At 34.2% G+C, this 19,683-nt stretch overlaps 1 protein-coding gene across 7 annotated transcripts in view; it reads left to right on the forward strand.

Annotated features, from left to right (window-relative positions):
- CNTN5 (contactin 5) overlaps positions 1 to 19,683 on the forward strand; it is a 1,075,732-nt gene that overhangs the window by 939,709 nt on the left and 116,340 nt on the right. For all 7 annotated transcript variants that reach the window (XM_081799059.1, XM_081799056.1, XM_081799055.1 and 4 more), the window contains 2 exons: positions 2,700 to 2,827; positions 5,031 to 5,206. In XM_081799059.1, coding sequence (XP_081655185.1) covers positions 2,700 to 2,827; positions 5,031 to 5,206 — 304 coding nt within the window. The remainder of the gene's footprint in view (positions 1 to 2,699; positions 2,828 to 5,030; positions 5,207 to 19,683) is intronic.

The raw sequence follows: 19,683 nt of genomic DNA on the forward strand, positions 1-19,683 counted from the left end.
TAGAGGGGAGGGGGGTGGGAGGATGGGTTGGCCTGGTGGTGGGTATTGAGGAGGGCACGTTCTGCATGGAGCACTGGGTGTTATGCACAAACAATGAATCGTGGAACACTTCATCTAGAACTAACGATGTAATGTATGGGGATTAACATAAGAATAAAAAAAAAGGGATTGATAAGATGTTGGTTGAAAAAGGGAAAAAGAAAAATTTAAAAAAAATAGAAAAAGAAAATTTAAAAAATTAACTTTGAAAAACTAAAGAATCATAGGAAAAAAAGCCATGAATTCTATGTGCTGTAATCCCCTAGTGCCAGAGTTCTGTTCTCATTGATCAGTAAACTTGGTCTTGCCGGGCTATTCTTTCTGATCTTCTGGGGGAGCAGCCTGTTGCAGTGGTTTTCAAATGTTTTTGCTGGAGGCGGAATTGCCCCGCCCTTGCCGGGGTCTGGGCTACATAATCTGCTTTCGGTACAGCTTTGGAGGACGAGAGTGAAAATGGCGGTCTCTCAATCTCTGCCCTCAGGAGCCAAGAACTCGGGGCCCCACTCCTCAGTGAGCCCCCAGAGAAAAGCAGTCAATCACTCCTGTGTCCCTGGTCTCTGGCCACACTCCGTGCTCAGCCTGTGACCGAGCATTTCTATCTCTGCCACACGCCCCTGTCTGGAGTCTCCAAACCCAGCAGATTCCTGCGGTGTGCTCCTGCACTGCTTCACCCGGGGGGAAGGGGACTCTCCCCAGATCTGCCACTTGTTGGGTCCCTGCTCGAAGAGCAGTGGCCTGACTGTGCTGTGGATCATGTTTTATAGCAACCCTGAGCTGAGAGCCCACTCCTCAGCTCCATCTCTGCAGCCGGCTTCCCTGCTCCGATATCTGGGAGATCTGCCACACTCAGGCTCCCCTGGTCTTTCTGTGACCCCGAGGGTCCTGACACAACACTGTCCTGGCAAGGGTTCCACCCCCCGCTTAGCCACTGGAGAGACGTCCCTCAGCAAAGCCAACTTCTAAAAGTTCCGATTTTGTGCTCCTCTTCTCTATCACTTGCCAGTAACCGGCTGATGGAGGCCCCCTCCCCCGCCGTCTATCTTCCCTAATATTGCCTCAGATTCAATTCTCCGCACATCCTACCCTCCAGAAAGTGGTCGCTTTTCTGTTCAGAGAGTTGTTGCTATTCTTTTCTTCAATCTCCTGTTGAGTTCGTAGGTGTTCAGAATGGTTTGATCCCTATCTAGCTGAATTCCTGGGTCCAGACGAAATTTAGGTCTCCTACTCCTCTGCCATCTTGCTCCTCCTCCCACATTATATAACTTTTAAGGACACCATGTTTTCCAAATGTCTGAAGATAGTTTCTCTCCTAGACATAAAGTATAAAAGCAAATTCTCTATTCCTAGTTTGGCTTGCCTCTAAGTTTGCCTTCCTTCTTGTGTTGTAAAGAAGTTTTGATATATATTGAAAAGAGTATGATGTTTTTAAACTGGTATCTTTACTGACAACAATATGTAAATATAAATTCATAAGCAATAGTCAGCAACCTAGAATCTAATCCAATTGTAACAAGGTCCAATGCTTTCAATAACTCAGTTCTGGGTGATTGGCAAGCTTGAATAAATATTTTAAAATAACATGAAGGATGTTGACTAAACATATTTAACCTGTATTCTTCTTTCTTAAAAAGCATATTATCATATTACCATTGAATAAATTATTCTTTTCAGAACTAGGGAAATCCAATTTTAGGATTTTAAATTCAATAGGGCCACTGGTTCTTACCAAACACCTGTTACTTCCTCTTTCCTAAAAGTCAGTCCAAACTCTAGTGGCATATCAAATAAAACCACAACAGCCACTTTTATTTCATTTCAGGTTACTTGAGAAAGTTGATGCATTGGTGAAAAATTGGGTTATATTTCAGGAGCATAGAAGGGAGAAAAAGACAAAAGTACTAATTAACTTTGAAATCCATATATTTCTGGGATGATGAATACACAGGATAATATGGTTCCCAAATGTCAAGCTCATTTTCACCGAACTTCTAAAAATTTTTAATAATGCTTTAATTTTTCACCTTCATATAAGACTCAAGGTCCACTTTTAACAAAGGTCTCAAAAAAGCCCAAATGCAAACTCAGGTATCATCTTTTTATATTTAAAAAGTGCAGTGTGAGCAGCCCAGGTATCAGGTATCAGGTCTCATTTTCATACCCTTGCTGCGCTAGTGGCACTGTAGAGAAACCACCATAAATCATCTCTTGGCTGTATACAATTAATTTTATGTTCTGTACTTGTCTTCCTCTATGTTTTTATGCTGTTTCTATTTATATTTTATTTTTGAGGTCACTCTGGGTTTGAAGTAAAATACTCAAGCTTCATATTAAAATATCACTGGGTGTTATTATAGTATAAGTTTTAATAACCAAATTCAGGGTCACCTTTTCCCACAAGTTTTAACATTAACTGTCAAAAAGTGTCAAAAGAAAAATAACCTGTAACTCCCTAACCTTTTTAAATAAAAGAAGATATTAAGTGCATTTATTGCATAATTTCTTGAAGGGTAAAACATTTCTACTATCATTGCATATTTTCACAGTGATCCCTTTATCTTATTTATTATTACCTTGGAGATGGTTTCAGATGTCATCAGAATTTTTTACCACTTAGCTGATTTACAGTAAAAGAGGAAAAAACCTTTTTTAATAATTTTCAGAATAGCTATTCTTCCAGACGGAAGTCTACGGATCCTAAATGCTTCTAAATCAGATGAGGGAAAGTACGTTTGCCAAGGGGAAAATGTCTTTGGTTCTGCTGAAATCATAGCCTCAGTATCTGTAAAAGGTAAGAAAATGTGGCTAACCGTGTTATAAGCATAGTTTTACGGCTTTGTCAGAAAAATAATATGCATGTAAAATGTGTTTACACGTATGTGTGTGCATGCTCCTATTGATAAGATACATTGCAAACATAGAACTAACACAGCCAAATTGTCCTTTTCCATTATTTAGAAGACCATGAAGGAAAGAACAGCTTGTTGGTAAAAACTTAAATATTTTGCTTTGAACAAAATATGTGAGGAGATAAAGAAAGCTTTCTGAAGTTTTACTGGATGTCTCAAAATTTAAAAGTATTCCAACAGTATAAAACTGTATCTCCTCTATCAAGGTTAATTTTAACATCAATCAGTAATATTTCTTTGTTATCACTGCAACTGGGGATCTGGGGCAGAAAGGAGTAGCAGAAGGAGGACATGAATATGTGGTGTCAGAGTGTGTATCAGATATATGGTTACCTGACTTGCTCTTTGGTGTTTGCATCAATGGAATTTTTTAAACACTCTCATTTTTTAGTGTTATAAATATTGGCACTTAAATGTTTCTGTTAGTCTTCTAGTTCTAACATGAACTAGATTTTGGCCTAGAACATTTTTTGAGACTCAATATCATTTTTTCGTACCAAGAAAATCTCATATGTTAGACAGAAAATCCCATCAATTGGCAAAGAAATATTTTTCACAACTGAACTCTATCTTCAATCAACTTTTTCCACATGGGCATGTATTATATAGTGAATCATACCTGGCTATAAAAACATAGAAATGTTAACTTTTCTTTTTCTTAGGAAATAAAATGTCTTTAAAATAGCCAGCTCTCTGATATTTTAGAATATTTTTAGAAAAGAAGCAAACATTCACAGAAGGAAGGAAGATAATTTAAATGATAACTTCTTTTATAGTATACATTATGGGAATCCAACTCTATCTTCTAGTCTGTGCCTTATTGTGCTAAACAATCTTTGTTACAATGAAGCAATGCTGGACTCACAGACATTTTTTAAATAATAACAAAACATTTTTCTGTTAATCACAAGTTAAATGGGATATTTAGTTCCTCAGGACATTCCATTTCTTACAAAGTTAAACTACAATATGCTGTGATTATCTGATGAAGCCAGAGTTTAGAAAGCCACAAGGAATATCTGACTTCTAGAATGTTAGTATTTACATTCCTTTTCTGGTATTGCACTTTCCTCTCTGACTGCTTAGAAAGATGTTGCATATTAAAGGATCTTATCAATGGTTAAGAATGGTTCTTTTTTCAGCCTATGCTATTGCCAAAAACAGAGATAGAATAGGAAAATTAACCTAATTTTTAATCATTTGTGTCAGTTTTCTTGAGATATCTATAATCAGGAATCTAATTAGGAAGAAAAACTAAATCAAAATCTATCTCCATCACCTCCCTACTTTATTAAAAAAATCAAATTTCAATTATTGGATCACTAGCTTAAGTAACAGCAGTATTAGCCTTTATTGGCTCTAAACACAATAACAGTGTATCTATTTTTTAAAAAATTTAATTGAATCATTAAGTAATTAAACACACACATTTTTTCCTCAAAAAATTTTTCCCTTCAAAAATTTGCCTTTTGTTCTGTATCTCAAGTAAGTAATCCACAATTTATCAAGAGCGATTATTTTATAATCAGCTAGTGGTGCTTTTTCTATTCATAAAAGGGTTTTGTAGACTATAAAGCAAGTGTAAGTTAGTATAGTAACAATATTATATTTTTATCTCTGTGAAAATAGTAATTTGAGGAGAGGTGCTTCCTATAACCTTTAAAGAAGTGAACTCACCTGCACTATTCTTCCTTAGATATGTTAATATTTTTTATTGTAAAAATCTTTTTACTTATACTTAATGATCCTTGAAGGTAGACAGGGAGGCTACAGCTTTTTTTTCTAATTTTCCCTCTTCAGGAATGCCAAATGCTGCTTATCATTATGTATTTTCTTGTCTTTTTTGTCCAAGTTTGCTTCTTTATAGGAATAGTAACTTTTAAATCATCAGTCCCCTACACAAGTATAGTAAAATGCCCTAGCATACAAAAAAGGTAATATTTCAATTAATAATAGTTTACTTAAAGATGTATCTAGAGCAATCACATTGAATAGATTCTCTAAGTTTTTCTATTACTTAAAATAGAAAATACAGGGAAATATTGTTTGTTGATTATGTTAATTAATGTATTTTTATTTCTATAGAACCTACAAGAATAGAACTTACTCCTAAAAGAACAGAATTAACAGTGGGAGAAAGCATTGTCCTTAATTGCAAAGCAATTCACGATGCTAGTTTGGATGTCACTTTCTACTGGACACTAAAAGGACAGCCTATTGATTTCGAGAAAGAAGGTGGACATTTTGAAAGCATCAGGGCCGTAAGTTAATACACTTTTATTTGTTGAGTACTAATAATTTTTAAAACTTACACTCAAATGTAAAACTTTCTTATCTATGAAATGCTAAGGAAAAATAGGAAAAAAAATCAATTTGATTCAATTACTTTCATTATTATATGTTACGTCAAATTGAAAGTATTTTTTTAAAACCCAGTAAGAAATTGGAAATACTTCATTATGCAAATCTGGTTTCTTTCCACTTTTATTTACTTGATTAATATCATCAATATTTGCACATTACTTCTTAGAAGTTATATTGCTACATACTAGTGTTATTTAAAGCAGTCTTACCAGTAATTATGATTCAATAAATAAATGAAATAATCCTTCCTGTCCTACTCCTCAAGAAATAGTAATTTTGGAGATTCTTTAATTCCTCGCAGGAATTAAACATGAGTGTAGATAAAGCTTAAACATGCAACCAATAGTCAAAAATCCACACCAGCCTTAGATAAACATTCACAGGTATATTCGTTTCAAGTCCTTTTTTTGTAATATCTATGTGGCAATCAATTAAATGAAGTGGGAATCTTTTGAACCAAATCCTATAGTATAGAACACCAGTGTTCTCAATAAAGAAGTGAAAAAAGACCTCCTTCCCGCACACTCTTGTATAACATAAAAGAGTGACATAGTGACAAAGGGAGAGAGAGAAAGAGGATGGAACTAGGGAAATCGAGAGATATTTTGGCTGAAATATCCTTTTATATTGGCTAAAGAGATGAATCCAAATGTAATTTATGCCTGCAAATCCAATTTAAAATGCTTCTCTATACTTATTAATATCCATTTATTCTTCTCTAGACGCTTTGGGAAGCACTAGAAAACCACAGCTGTAGTAAGACCAAATATATATAAAGCTCAATTTAGATTGAATTTCATTTTACAGGTAATATAATACAGTGAAAAAGTCCTACACCCAAAGTCAGGAATTTTCTGGGTCAAGTCCCAGCTCAATCCCTAATCAGCTTTGTAACAAAAAGCCAGTCACGTCGCTTTCCTGGGCATTAAAACTCATAGAGAAGTGAAGTGAATGAGTTGTACCAGAAAATTTCTAAGGTCCCTTCTCACTCTAGAATTTGATAAATTTATATTAGTAGAAGAATGAAAATGAGCTATCTTTGTTGCATTTGCCAGTTTAACTAAAATTAAACATTTTCGGGGCGCCTGGGTGGCTCAGTTGGTTGGGCAACTGCCTTCGGCTCAGGTCATGATCCTGGAGTCCCAGGATCGAGTCCCACATCAGACTCCCTGCTCGGCGGGAAGTCTGCTTCTCCCTCTGATCCTCCCCCTCTCATGCTCTCTGTCTCCCATTCTCTCTCTCAGATAAATAAATAAATAAAATAAAATTAAACATTTTCTTCTACATTTATCTTTTCATCCTGATTTACTTTGAAAATAATGGGAGAGACTATATATAAGAAATAATTACCAACTGCATTATTTAGATCTAACCAAATAAATTAATTTTAATTATTAATGGTTATGTTATATGTAAAATAATTAGATCATGTTAAATTAAACTCATTTTCCTCTAATTTGTGACTTTCCTTTTTCCTTTACATGGGGTTAACAATTCCTTCAAGATTGTGAACAAATAAAACAGAACCAGAAAAATGTGATACAAAAATATCACATTTGAAAACAAAAAAATATACCATCAAAAATATATCTTTTTAGGATTATCCGTAAGCATTCTTTTTGGGTGATCAGCTGTATAAATTAAAAATATGTCTAAAATGAATATTGCTTTTTTTTCATGTAAACAGTTCCCTTCTTTATTTTAAAATACCAACAAAGAAATTAATCGTCCTGGTAAAATTATCTGAATTCTTGTTTCTGTCTCTTAAACATTACCGTTCTGGTTTGATATCATTCCTTTGTAGCAATAAATATTTTATCTTTTTCATAAGGTTGGGGGTTAATAATACCTGTTGTTTCCCTCTTTATATATATGCTATTCTTGCCCTGAAGTAGTATAAAATTAACGTCTTACTCCATGCAAACTTGTATGGTTACAAGCCATGTTAAAATTAGGCTCTGTATTATAGAAGTGATAAGAAACTATCGAATAGAAGAAAAAAGTAAAGCAAATTACATACTGAGAAGTGAAAAAATATTTAGCTTTAAGGTAATTGAGCATTCATCCCTTTTAGTGTATGTAGAATAATTAATAGAAATACGTATGTACTTAAAAATATTTGGAAGCTTCAAAACTGCAAGGTGTAAAAGAAATTATCTTCCCTTTTCTCTCAATTACCTCAAACATTGATCGGACCTTGTCTGGCTTCAAGGATATACACTGGAAAAAATTCCATTTTATGACGTTGAGAATGCAGACAGAAAGAAGAAAAAAACATTCTATCCCCCAAATCATATGTTTTAGAAGGAGAAATAAAAGTGTTATAAAAAAGGGAGATTTGGGAAGGCCTCTGGACTTGTGGGCTACCTTCTGTTTGAGAGGCCAACTGAAGACTCTGGAAATAAGAGAGACAGGACAGAGCTCGGAAGGGAAGGTGTTCCATGGCCTCCTCTGAGTTTCAAAGGAGAGCCATTGAAGGGACCTGAGGGACCCTGGCTAGCCCAGCAGAGTAAAAAAAGCCAAACAGATTCAGGGACTCAAGCAGGAACAGATGTGCCTTTGACTGTACTGACTGCTCTGGGACCTCACCCACCAGTGGGTGATTGAAGAGGGGTAAATCAGAAAAGAAAGGGGGGTATACTTTTTAATATTAACACTTCATAGTGTCAACTAAAACAACCAAATTTCTGGGGGGTGGGGAAGTACCAATGGTGTTGATATTTAGTATCTTGTAGATGACAAAATGCAGGTTAATGAAGTTCTTTACTTTCAACTCATTGTACTGGTGTTAACAGTCATTGTTTTTTAGCTAGAGTTCTAGACAAATTTTTATGTGTAGCTATCATAACACCTATATACAATGCTACATACACTTTTGTTTTAAATAAAATAGCTTTAAGACTGCATTACAAGAGAGTGAGTAAACATATAACACATCCAGTTAAAAAAAAATAATAGCTATCGCTTTGAATTTTAAATTAAAACATCTATAATGAAAATGTTTCTATTTCCCTTGCCCCTTTTACTTACTCCATGTTCTATAAATCCAAGAATTTGACTGATTTGAAGTGAATCCAAATTACTAAAGCCACTGTTAAAAGGGTCCAAGCAATCCATTAGTACATATATAAACATTTAATCCAATTCATCCATCACTTTTTTGGCAATGATAGGAATTAACTAAATGTGGCAAATCAGTGAGGCTATTCTTAAGATTTTAATTTCAGTTCAGCTTTACAAGCTAAGTGCTGTGGAGGATCAAAGTAAAAGACACAGAGAACCTTGTGCATATGGCTGGCAGGAAGAGTTGGAATTTGAACCTGACCTGAATAGGTGGGATTCTGCCAGATGGCAAGGAGAATAAATGTATCTCAGACAGAGTAGGTAAAGCAAAGACAGACAGGCAAAAAAGTTTAGAGCATGTTTCAGGAGCAGTGAGGAACCACTGGCCCTGACGGCACCGTGAGGGCACATACTACACAGTAAGTCAATATTTTTTTAATAAATTTTTTAAAAAGCAGCAGAGACCTTATTATAAAAGGCACTGATTTTCAAGCCATGGAATTGGAGTTGTGTTTGGAAAGTAGCAGGGACTCATGTGATTCAGATTTGTTTTTTTAAGAAGACAATTCAGACAGCTCTGGGGAGCAGGAATTACACAGCTTGTGGATTTTATATTCATTCTGGTTAAGCAATGAGGAGTTGACCATTACAAGCGTTGGCCTTAAATAACCATCCTATTATCAAATAAGGCATTTGCAATTGTGTTTTGACATAATGGCTTATGTTGGCCAGAGGTCTACAGGAACCTCTTAATACTCTCAGGATGTCTGGACAGCACCTGAGCATGGACAGGTAGCCCCAAAGCTGCAGTCGCAGTCTTAATGGAGAACTGTAATGACCAACTGTTTTTCATAGACTTGAAATTCCTAATTGTTCATTAGAGATGTAAGCTTTTTTCTAATCTTTATAATGTGTAAAGAACAGTTGCACTGAATATATGGCAACCTGCAATTTTCTGTTTTTTGGAAGAGAAAAACTCAAACATTTGTAATCAGGATGGTCTGCTAAAGAAGAATTGCCCTTTCCATTGTGAATTCTCTCAACATGCTAAGTTGTAACTACATAGACAACCAAATAAAAGTGCATTATTTGAATGGTCCTTCATATTTACCCAATTCTCTGGTTGTAACAATATAACCGGAAGGCATAGTAGGGATATTCGACCCCATTTTTTTTAATGAGAAAACTAAAACATAAGACTTTTCCAGGCCACATGAATACTAAATTAGGGTGACAAGATTAAATACAGTGTGATTTTTGGAACTGCATTATTTATTGGTTCTTCTTTATAAAGCTTACCTTTTCCATATTCATTGATCATATGTGTTCATCCCTTGTCTATAAACTGTGGGAAATAAAAATAAAAGGATGATTTGGTTCTAGTCTTTAAGAAATATAAAGATAACATAGAATATTAAGTAATTCAAGAAAAATATGACTATAAAGAAGCAATTACTATTTTTTTCATTACAGCCAAATATTCTTGGAAGCCAGAAAAGAAACAGATTAATGTGAATTTTTATCACTGGAGGGAAACAAGTAAAGGAATTAATTGAGCACTTACTATATGCCAAGTACTCAGCTAAATATATATATATATATATATATATATAATACATATATATTATACACGCACACACACACAATAGCTTATCAATTCCTCATAACAATTATATGAAGTAATATTATTTGAGGAGAAGGTGCTACCTGACTTATATCTCATAATGATAGGAAAAGAAAAAAGAGAAAGGCAACTTAAGATGGGAAAAGATACTGTATCTCAGGGCTGTGAGGGATATTGGAGATTATAGAGTTTGCCCTAGGCTGATACTCCATCAGTATATTGGTGTCTGATGGAACATTTTTAGTGATGAGTAACTCACTCCTATGAAATAGTCCACTCCATTACCAACCAGATCTGATGTCAGAGCATTGGGAAATAGAAGGAACTATGATAATCTGTATACCAAGCATAGGAATCATTAAGGAACATACCTGGTTCATATCCATGGTGTTTGTGGAATATTTGATACATAAAAAGGGACTAGAATACAAATTCTTCAATGTCGTAAGGATTTTACACTAGCTGAATAGTTCTAGCCTATGTCAGTCTTCCTATTATGGTTACTTCTGTTCCTAGCTTATCTTCTTAGTAATTAACATCTATTTCCTAAGCATTGTAAAATCTCAGAATGGAAGACAGTAAGTGCTCAATGGGTTCCATTCTCTTTCCTGATGGATCAATGTTAATGTTGTAAAAATGAATGAAATCATCAGACATATTGCCAAGGTTTGCTAAGGCACAAAGTTCTGAGGACCTCTCAAGCACGGGCTGCATCCTCTTCTTCCTCATATTAGCAGGTATAAATCATGGAGGCCTTTGTAACTAATCAGATAATGTATGAAAGGACAGAGGATCAGTAACTCTATCAAAGGCACACATTTTCTTTCACTCATTCTACTCACTAGTAATATTTGTACTTTAAAGTAGTATGTCCTCCTGGACTCTGAACCCTGCCTTCTCCCTGCCTGACAAAGGGCTTGTCCTTCCTCATCACTTGATTACTTGCCTCCTGGATCTTTGTGTTGCTGTGAATCCCAGAATCCTGGTAATCCACCAGCTTTCTGTTCTCGGCTGTAAACTTTTGACTGGCACATATTTGCTTTATAGCCTCTTTCCTAATCTTTCATCTAACTTAACAAAAGAAGTCACTTTGTCATTTTAATAGGACAGAATAATCACCAATCAAATCTTGGTCTCTAAGAAGGAGAGAGATTATCCTCAAAGGCCTTAGAATTTTCAGACCATTCTAGGAAAATGTGCCACATCCATTCTCCCTACTTGTCTGTGTTAGAGAAAAATTCCTGCACCTGCTCACTATCTTCTCAAAGTAGTAGTAGTTCCCATAGCAAAAAAGAATGCCCATTGTTTTTAGTATGTGTATATGTTTCATGTAGTCCTATGAACACGAACAAAGTATGCCATTAAAATCTATTATTCTATAACGCTTTATATATTCATGAAACAAGCTAAACTGTGGGATCCCTAAAAGCAGAAGCTAATATGCTATTTTATTTTTCATTACTTTGCACTATGGATGTCCACAGAATAACCGCTTGGTCAACATTTGCTGAATGAAAAAATAATTTGATGTAAAGCATTTTCTAAGCTTAGCCAACTATTGCATTATTTCAGAAATTTTTGATATAGTTAAGTACTGCATAAAATGCTGTTAAATCCTGCTATTATAACAGAATAGTTTCTTTGCTTTTTCATTTTTGACACAAAATTGGATGTTCACTTGAGCAAAATTTGGAATGGAATGAAAGGTGACCTCTAAGACAGCTGATTATTGGAAGACCCTTCCCTAGTCCCTGGGAATGTCATCTGAGTAATCTGTGGATCATAATACCACCAGGATCGCAGCTGAGTGGTAACACCATGTTGATGATCCACCTCCATTTACTCTAATTGGTAGGTTGTCCCACGAAGCAAAATTTGAAGTGAGCCTCCTCATAGTTGGTCAAATGTAGCAAAATCAGGTGATGCTTCCATTATTACATATAAAAAGACAGCTGTAGCCATCCAAATCACAGGCCTCACTTTGTTCATTTAAATATAGTCCACAAAAACAAACTTTCTGGGTGTGGTATTATGGTGAAAATACAGAGCTTTTTTGTTCATTTAAAGGTCCATTTTTGACAGCTGTTTTATCTTTATGATACATTTACATAGCATATGGGTGATATGAAAAGTTACTAGTTTCTCTTCAGTGTTTTTTAGTGAACAACTACAAGTTTACTTTTTTATTATTGTTTTTCTGAGAGAGAGTGAAAAGAAAAATAAAGCTTCTTGATAGAGAAAGGCAATTTTAGTGTAGGCCATGCCAGGAAAAATCTGATCAAAAACCTATGTTCTGTGATCTCTGAGGGGATAAAATACCACACTTTCTAGAGATTCTCATCAGAGCCAGTTGGATGTTTCAAGTTATTGGATTGGGAAAGGGGGGAATGAGAAATAGAAAACACTCCTTACCTCTTAATAGAATTCGCTTTCCTGGATTGTAACTCCACAAATTAAATATGCTATTAGCTCATTAAGAAGTGCTTACCTGAGGAAATAAACAGATAAACAAACAAAGAAGTGCTTACCTGTCTAGGACTCCATAATTTTTTCCTTTTGGAAGTTTTGTTTTTGTCCAAAATTATTTTTCCATCCCATGCATGTATTAGACTGTATTTCTATAATACTATATTCTCCTTGGGTTGTTTTTTTTTTAATCCAACCAAAGGAAGAATTTAATCTGGAATAAAGTGCCTGTTTCTTTGAAAATGTAATCATTGGTAGACCCCAATAGGTTTTTGAACTATGTCATTGATTCAGTGATGTTTATTAAAATAAATTTTCACCTAATTCTAAACCATTTTCAATAATGAATTACTTAGACTTACTAGTTTTTACAAACTTCTGATATAAATTTTCACACAAAATAACACTCCAAGTATTTGGAGTTTCATTTCAGAATTTCCATTGTATCTATTCATTATTACCCTAAATTTCTATCAATTGTCCTGCAACTGTACATTGATGAGTAATCAATGGATCTTGACTCTGGAACTACTTCCCTGTCCCAATCTAATAAAGTCTTATTTTTATAAGACAGCAAATATCTTTATAAATTATCTATGTACTAAACAGCTTAAAATAAATATGTAAACAAAAGTCTCTTTAAATCATAAAACTGTAGTTTTCCAGGTGTATGAAATGAGTACCTAAATTATCATCAAAGCCTAATACTCCTTTTCTCAATACTCCAGTTTTGCACACAATGTTTGCTTTTATTTATTTTTTAAGAGGATGCTATTCAAATCTCAACAATTTTTTAAAGTACCTCTGTCTTCCTCTTGTTTTCTTGTATTTCTCTCTCTTTCATATTCATATTGATTTATTGGCCTGCTCAAATGAATTGTATTAGGAAGGACAACTAATTGTGTCCATTTTAACTGAGGATACTTTGGGCCACTGGGGCAGATACCATGGTGTATTGCCCAAATTCTCCTTTCAAAATTGAGGTACACCTTTCCTAAGCCATTGAAACTATCGGTGGTTGCTAACTCTCACCAGAGTCCCTCTCTGGGAATTGCCCTCAGCCAAAAAGAGATATCTGACCCAAGTTATGACCCAACTCTCCAGTCCATGCCCAAGTGTAGGGATGATGAACGCTTAGGGATGATTATAAAGGATAAGCTGAAACCTTTGCTATGAATGCATTATAGTTAAACACCCCCTCTGCTCAATTCTAGTTTCTTCATTTTTTCCACAAATGTTGATCCCAAAGTCATTCCTTAATGGAGTCTTCATCTCAGAGACTGTTTCTCTGAAACCCTGACCTGAGACAGCCACAATGGCAAATGCCACCACTAAGAAAGCACTGGAAACAGAGATGAGTAATAATAAAAATAATTATAATAGCTCTCATCCACTGGATGCCTACAAGATAACTGGCAACATGCTAAATTTTTCAAATGTTATTTCATTTACTTCTCACAAATACCCTATGATGTAAGACTTGGTTTTGTTTTTATTTGTGGTTTTGTTTTTCACAAAAGAAGAAAAGGGAAATAATATTTTAAATTTCCTACTTTCTCAGTAAGGTTAGTGTTAAATTATAGTAAATATCCTTCATTATATTTAAAATTTGTGGGTCAATTATTCTCACTGCTGGGAAGATTTGCATATATTAATCTTAAAATCACTCACTCCTATAAGGTTTATACTATGATTATGTGGTTACATTTATACAATGCAAGTTTTTTGTCCCTAATATTTGTAAACTTTACTATCGTGAGCCATCTCCTGTCACTTTGCCAAAAATATGTTTCTGTTATGTATATTTTTAAAGGCAAGCCTGCAAATCAGACTCTTTAATGTTTACTTAATCATTTCAGAATAAAATTGAAGCAGTTTCATTATCCAATTAAGACCTAGGCTAAAATATATAAATTAACTTTTACATCATGAAGAGAATTTTTACCCTTCCTCTTTTATATGTATTATTTCATTCAATTCATACAACAACATTGTAAGTCAGGCAAGTAATATATAAGTAAAGCGCTGAGCCCCAGGAAAGAAGAGCGATGAGGGGCCTCACTGCTGAGGTTCTGGGCAACACAGGCACATTTATGACATGGCCACCGTTACCATTTAAGCTTCTTTGAGCTTAAAACTTCATTGCTGTGAATGCTGTTCCAAATATGGTTTGATGTTTCAAAACAAAGATATGAAGAATGAAAACTATCTGTAACTCTTCACTGTCATTTTGAAAATTGAGGACATAAAGAGATTGTTTCTTCTCTATAGTTTTACCTCTTTAGCTGGGCAGCTTAGCCTATTTTTACCTTACTATTTGATCACTATTAAAACATTAAAATCAGATGTTCTGTAAGATCAAATCACCAAATTGTTTAAAAAAAATCCTCTCACAAAAGTTACTGAGAATGAATTGAAAAACAGCTTAAAATATCCTCCCATACTTGCCTCTTCAAATGTTCTGTGGGTGTGTTTTCCCATTAATTAAAGCTCACTCTTCTGGCTGTTGTAATTGTATCATTTTACAGTGTATGAACCCAATTTTATCAACTTCTCCTTTTAGTTTTTGAACGTTCTCTTAAAATGGATATGAGATGCATTATGTTACATTGCTTTTACTGCTGAAGATGAGGCAAAGAATGTAAAGTTACAAAGGTCACAACCATTCTTCTGAAGAAATTATCTTAGAGAATAAATAAATATTTGTAGAGTTGCTAAAGGAATCAACAAAGGTAGGAGTAGATGAACTAAAAACCAGCCAGTGAGAGTAGGTCGCTTAGAAACAAGTGTCAACAATACTATCTAAATCTAAATCTTTTTTATTATTGTTAACCAAGGAAAGTTTCTAACTTCTATTAAAGTTATAAAGAACGCCAGTTATCAATAGTTTATTCATTTTGCTTCACATGAAAATTTAAATATTTTTGATACTGTGCTAAAAGTAATTGTTTTTTTTGTTTTGTTTTGTTTTTGGAAGTAATAACCACAGGAGTGGGTAATAAAAAAGAAATACACAATGGATTCTAGTTATCATGTTGAAGCAATACTGATATGTTTTATAAGTTTTCTGTTATTTTTAAAAACTACGCTACATGTATCAGTGAATCCAGGGGATATAATTCAACCTGCAGAGGGATAAAATGCGTAGTATAATAAGGCCCTTGGTATTAGCATTTTTAGCTTGTAGGAAAAATATATAAAAGAAGATTGTTCTTTTTAGTTTTTGAAAGCCTTAGTAAATAAAAGACTGTCCTTATTCTCTAATACCACATAAGGTTTAGGATTTTTATAAGCAAACATGGTTCAGTTTACATTTTGAAACACTATTGATATGTAAGTATTGTGTTTTAGACTGACTCCTATATTATTTCTCAGAGTGATTTTCAAAGAGTTGGTTTTTGAGAGGCCATTATTTTCAAGACATCTTTGAAATTCTACCTTTATTTTGCAATTTCCCTTTCTGCATCTGTTTTGTATTAAATTCTAAAGCATGCCTAAGTATTATGATGTGTTTAGCTTTTAGCTTTTCAAAATCCTCTAGTTTCTTTCATGCACTATTTTTATCATATTACAATACGAAAGTGAACTTTATGAGTCTAGAATTAATAACTCCGTAGGTAGCCTCTCAAGGATGTTTCCTGTCTTGTAAAAGGAAGAAGAGGAAATTTTGGAGATAACTATTGGGCTATTATTACTCACTTCCTTTCTTCATCTGATATCCCTTACATAAAAGAAATGGAAAAGATCAACTTAGAGACTTTGAAAATCACAACACCTTTATCTTTAACAAAGAATTAATGGCTTTATAGAGTATTTTATCAGTGTACAGCAGATGAATTCTAAATTTATCTCAGTTCCACATAGATTTATCAAGCACTTATACACCAGGCACCTGTCCAGGAACTAAGGGTTCTGTAGTAATCAATAACAAACATACTATGGGAGGTATATGAATATAATTGAGATAGAGCACTGCTTTTGAGGAGCATAGGCTTAACAGAGAAGCAGGCATATAAACTGATATGTGGCAAGAACAATGGAAGAAGTGTGTTTAAGGAATTCAGTCCAAGTTATACATCATCCAACCTGTGGAAACAAGACTTTCCAAACTAAATGATACCTGAGCCTAGTCTTTTTTTTTTTTTTAAGATTTTATTTATTTATTTCAGAGAGAGAAAGAGAGAGCATGAGCGGGGAGAGGGGCAGAGGGAGAAGGAGAATCAGACTCCCCACTGAGCAGGGAACTTAACCTAGTCTTACAGGATAATAGGAAGTATTGCAGGAAAAGCAGAGAGAAGCTGAGGGGGAGAAGACATCGCAAGTGGGAACTGAGCATGAGAAAATATGAAAGATACTGAGGTTTTGTATACCAAATACTAATAACAGATGGTGCTCTTACAGTTAAAGCAAACCTCATATAATATATTACTATAGAAATTTTATTTTAAAGGAAGCTGCTCATACCATCTTTGAAAGTTAAGTAAATGGTCATGATCATTCTTGGTTCCAATTAAAGCAAGTTACTTGTTCCTAGTAAAAAAGTAAAGGTGTCAGATTTTTCCAAATTAAATCCAGGGATAAATTGTACGTTTCTTAGCATAAGTGTATGTTTTACATAAATTTACATGTTGCTTGAAGCTTTCTATAGAGTATATAAAAAATAAATTAACTATTGCAATGTTAAGATTCAATATTCAGGGTCATTCCTGAGAAGCAGTATATGATTTTTTAAGGAGGCTTCTTGTTATTGTAGAGGCTATTACAAAAATACAAAACAGTTAAGGAAAACAGGCTAAAACCAGAATTTCTGCTTCCATGCACATTTATTCCTTTACTAAATTATATATATATATATTTTGTCTTGTTCTTTTTTTTATTATTATTATGTTATGTTAATCCCCATACATTACATCATCAGTTTTTGATGTAGTGTTCCATGATTCATTGTCTGCGTATAACGCCCAGTGCTCCATTCAATATGTGCCCTCTTTAATACCCATCACCAGGCTAACCCATCCCCCCACCCCCCTCCCCTCTAGAACCCTCAGTTTGTTTTTCAGAGTCCATCGTCTCTCATGATTCGTCTCCCCCTCTGATTTCCCCCCCTTCATTCTTCCCCTCCTGCTATCTTCTTCTTCTTTTTTTTTTAACATATAATGTATTATTTGTTTCAGAGGTACAGATCTGTGTATTTTTGAGGACAGGAATCATATCTATCTTGCTAACCATTTTTGAGCACCTGGTATCATGCCTCGCAGATTATTTGCTAAATATTTGTTATATTAGTTATTATATAAACAACTATAATTTTATACTCATATATAGTGAGTTTTCTCATTTCCCTGTTCATCTGTTAAACTACCATACTAAAAAAAAAAAAAAAAAAAGGAATACACCAATACCAGGAAAAATTTTAGTACATTTTTTCCCTTTACAAAAATTTAATGGTTACTGCGATGTGTATAGCACTACGTTAGGGCAGGAAACATGGTTCAGTAAAGTGTGATCTCTCTTTTAGAACTCCTAAACAAGATAGACTTTTAAATAACTGTTTAATGTGGTAAGTGTTATAGTATTGAGACATTGTACTGTTGAGAAAAGTAAACTGTGGAAGGGAAATTTGAATTATTAACCAAGTATGTCATTGGCAGAAAGATTTAATGTTCATTTGAATTTATTACTAAGTACATTATTAAAGGATATTCAATCAACTCGTATAAGGTAAGGTAATAATCTAACTGATAATTTCTAAATTACCCTAAAATCAAACTTTTTATCATCATACACCTTACACATCTGCAAAACCAAAAGAATTAACTATCTTGAAGCAGAATTACCTAAAATAATTTAGAATACATTAACGTGAAGATATAACATTGTACTAAGCAGTTCAAGGATTTCATATTAATAAGCCTAACTGAAACTATAAAATATCTTATCCTTTTTAACTGTTGATAGCCCCACAAATAAATAAAGCATACTGACAAATTTGTTTTAAAATACTTACCAAATACAGTGATAGTATTTTACACAAGCATTTCTGAAATCTGCAGTCTAATTGCCATTGTCCATCATTTAAGTAGTAAGGAATACTGAAAGACTGGATTTTCTGAAGTAAGAGACTTGTGACATACTTTGCTCACTGTCCATCACATCCGTAATGATTCTGAACAGGCTACTGCAATGTCTTTAGTGTTTAAAATAAGTTTAGCTGGTTAGCATGGAACACTACATCAAAAACTAATGATGTAATGTATGGTGATTAACATAACATAATAAAATAAAAAAAATAAGTTTAGCTAGTGTTAGAGATGCAAGCATTTCAATAAGATGTTTCTATTTGTTTTTAAGAGTACTCAGGCAAAACACATTAAAAATCACTTTTTCTTAGCTAACTTTTTTTGGGGGGAGGGGGTGCCTGGTTGCCACATGTTGTCTCATACCAAAATTCTGACTGGAATAATCCTTTGGTGTGTTTATTTTTATATTTTAGATATTGATATATAAATACCTTTAGAGAATATTTCACAGGTTAAATATCAATGAATACTTTTTGTACACATCTCCTTTTGTTTCCTGTGAATAACTATAAGAAAGTAATTAAGGAGTAGTTATCCTAAATATTTAGAGGTGAACATTAAACAAACATAGTTTGTATTAGTTATTTTTGCTGCAAAATGAATCACTCAAAGCTTAGTGACTTCAAACCATCATTTATTTAGCTCGTGATTTTATAGATTAGCAATTTGGGCTAAACTCATGGTCTCAGCAAGAATCATTCATGCATCTGCAGTCAGCTGCTAGTCAACTTTGAGGCACTAATGTTAATGGGTCAGCTGGCTACTGGCTAGGGTAACAGGGGCAAATGGGCTACATGTTTCTTGTCATCCAATAGGCTAGCCCAGGCTTGTTCACAGTTCCAAGGTCCAAGAGCAGAAGCATCATGATCCCTTAGGCCTAGGCTCAGGACTTGTTCAATATCAGTTCTGTCACATTCTATTATAAGGCCATACTGGATTCAAAGTGTAAGGAAGCAAACTCCTGCTGGGAAGAACTGCAAAATATTGCAGGCATTTTTGCAATCCACCACCATCCGTCGTCCTCAGGCCATGATTTTTTTACATTTCTTCAGCTTGCTTTCCAGGATCCACAAAAGTCTCATTCAATTACAATTCCAATTTCTGTTTTGTTGGCTTTTGCTGCAAAAAGAATTTCACAAAA

This window comes from Leptonychotes weddellii, chromosome 11 (assembly GCF_054177405.1).
Source record: "Leptonychotes weddellii isolate Sample4059 chromosome 11, ASM5417740v2, whole genome shotgun sequence".
Lineage (NCBI taxonomy): Eukaryota > Metazoa > Chordata > Mammalia > Carnivora > Phocidae > Leptonychotes > Leptonychotes weddellii.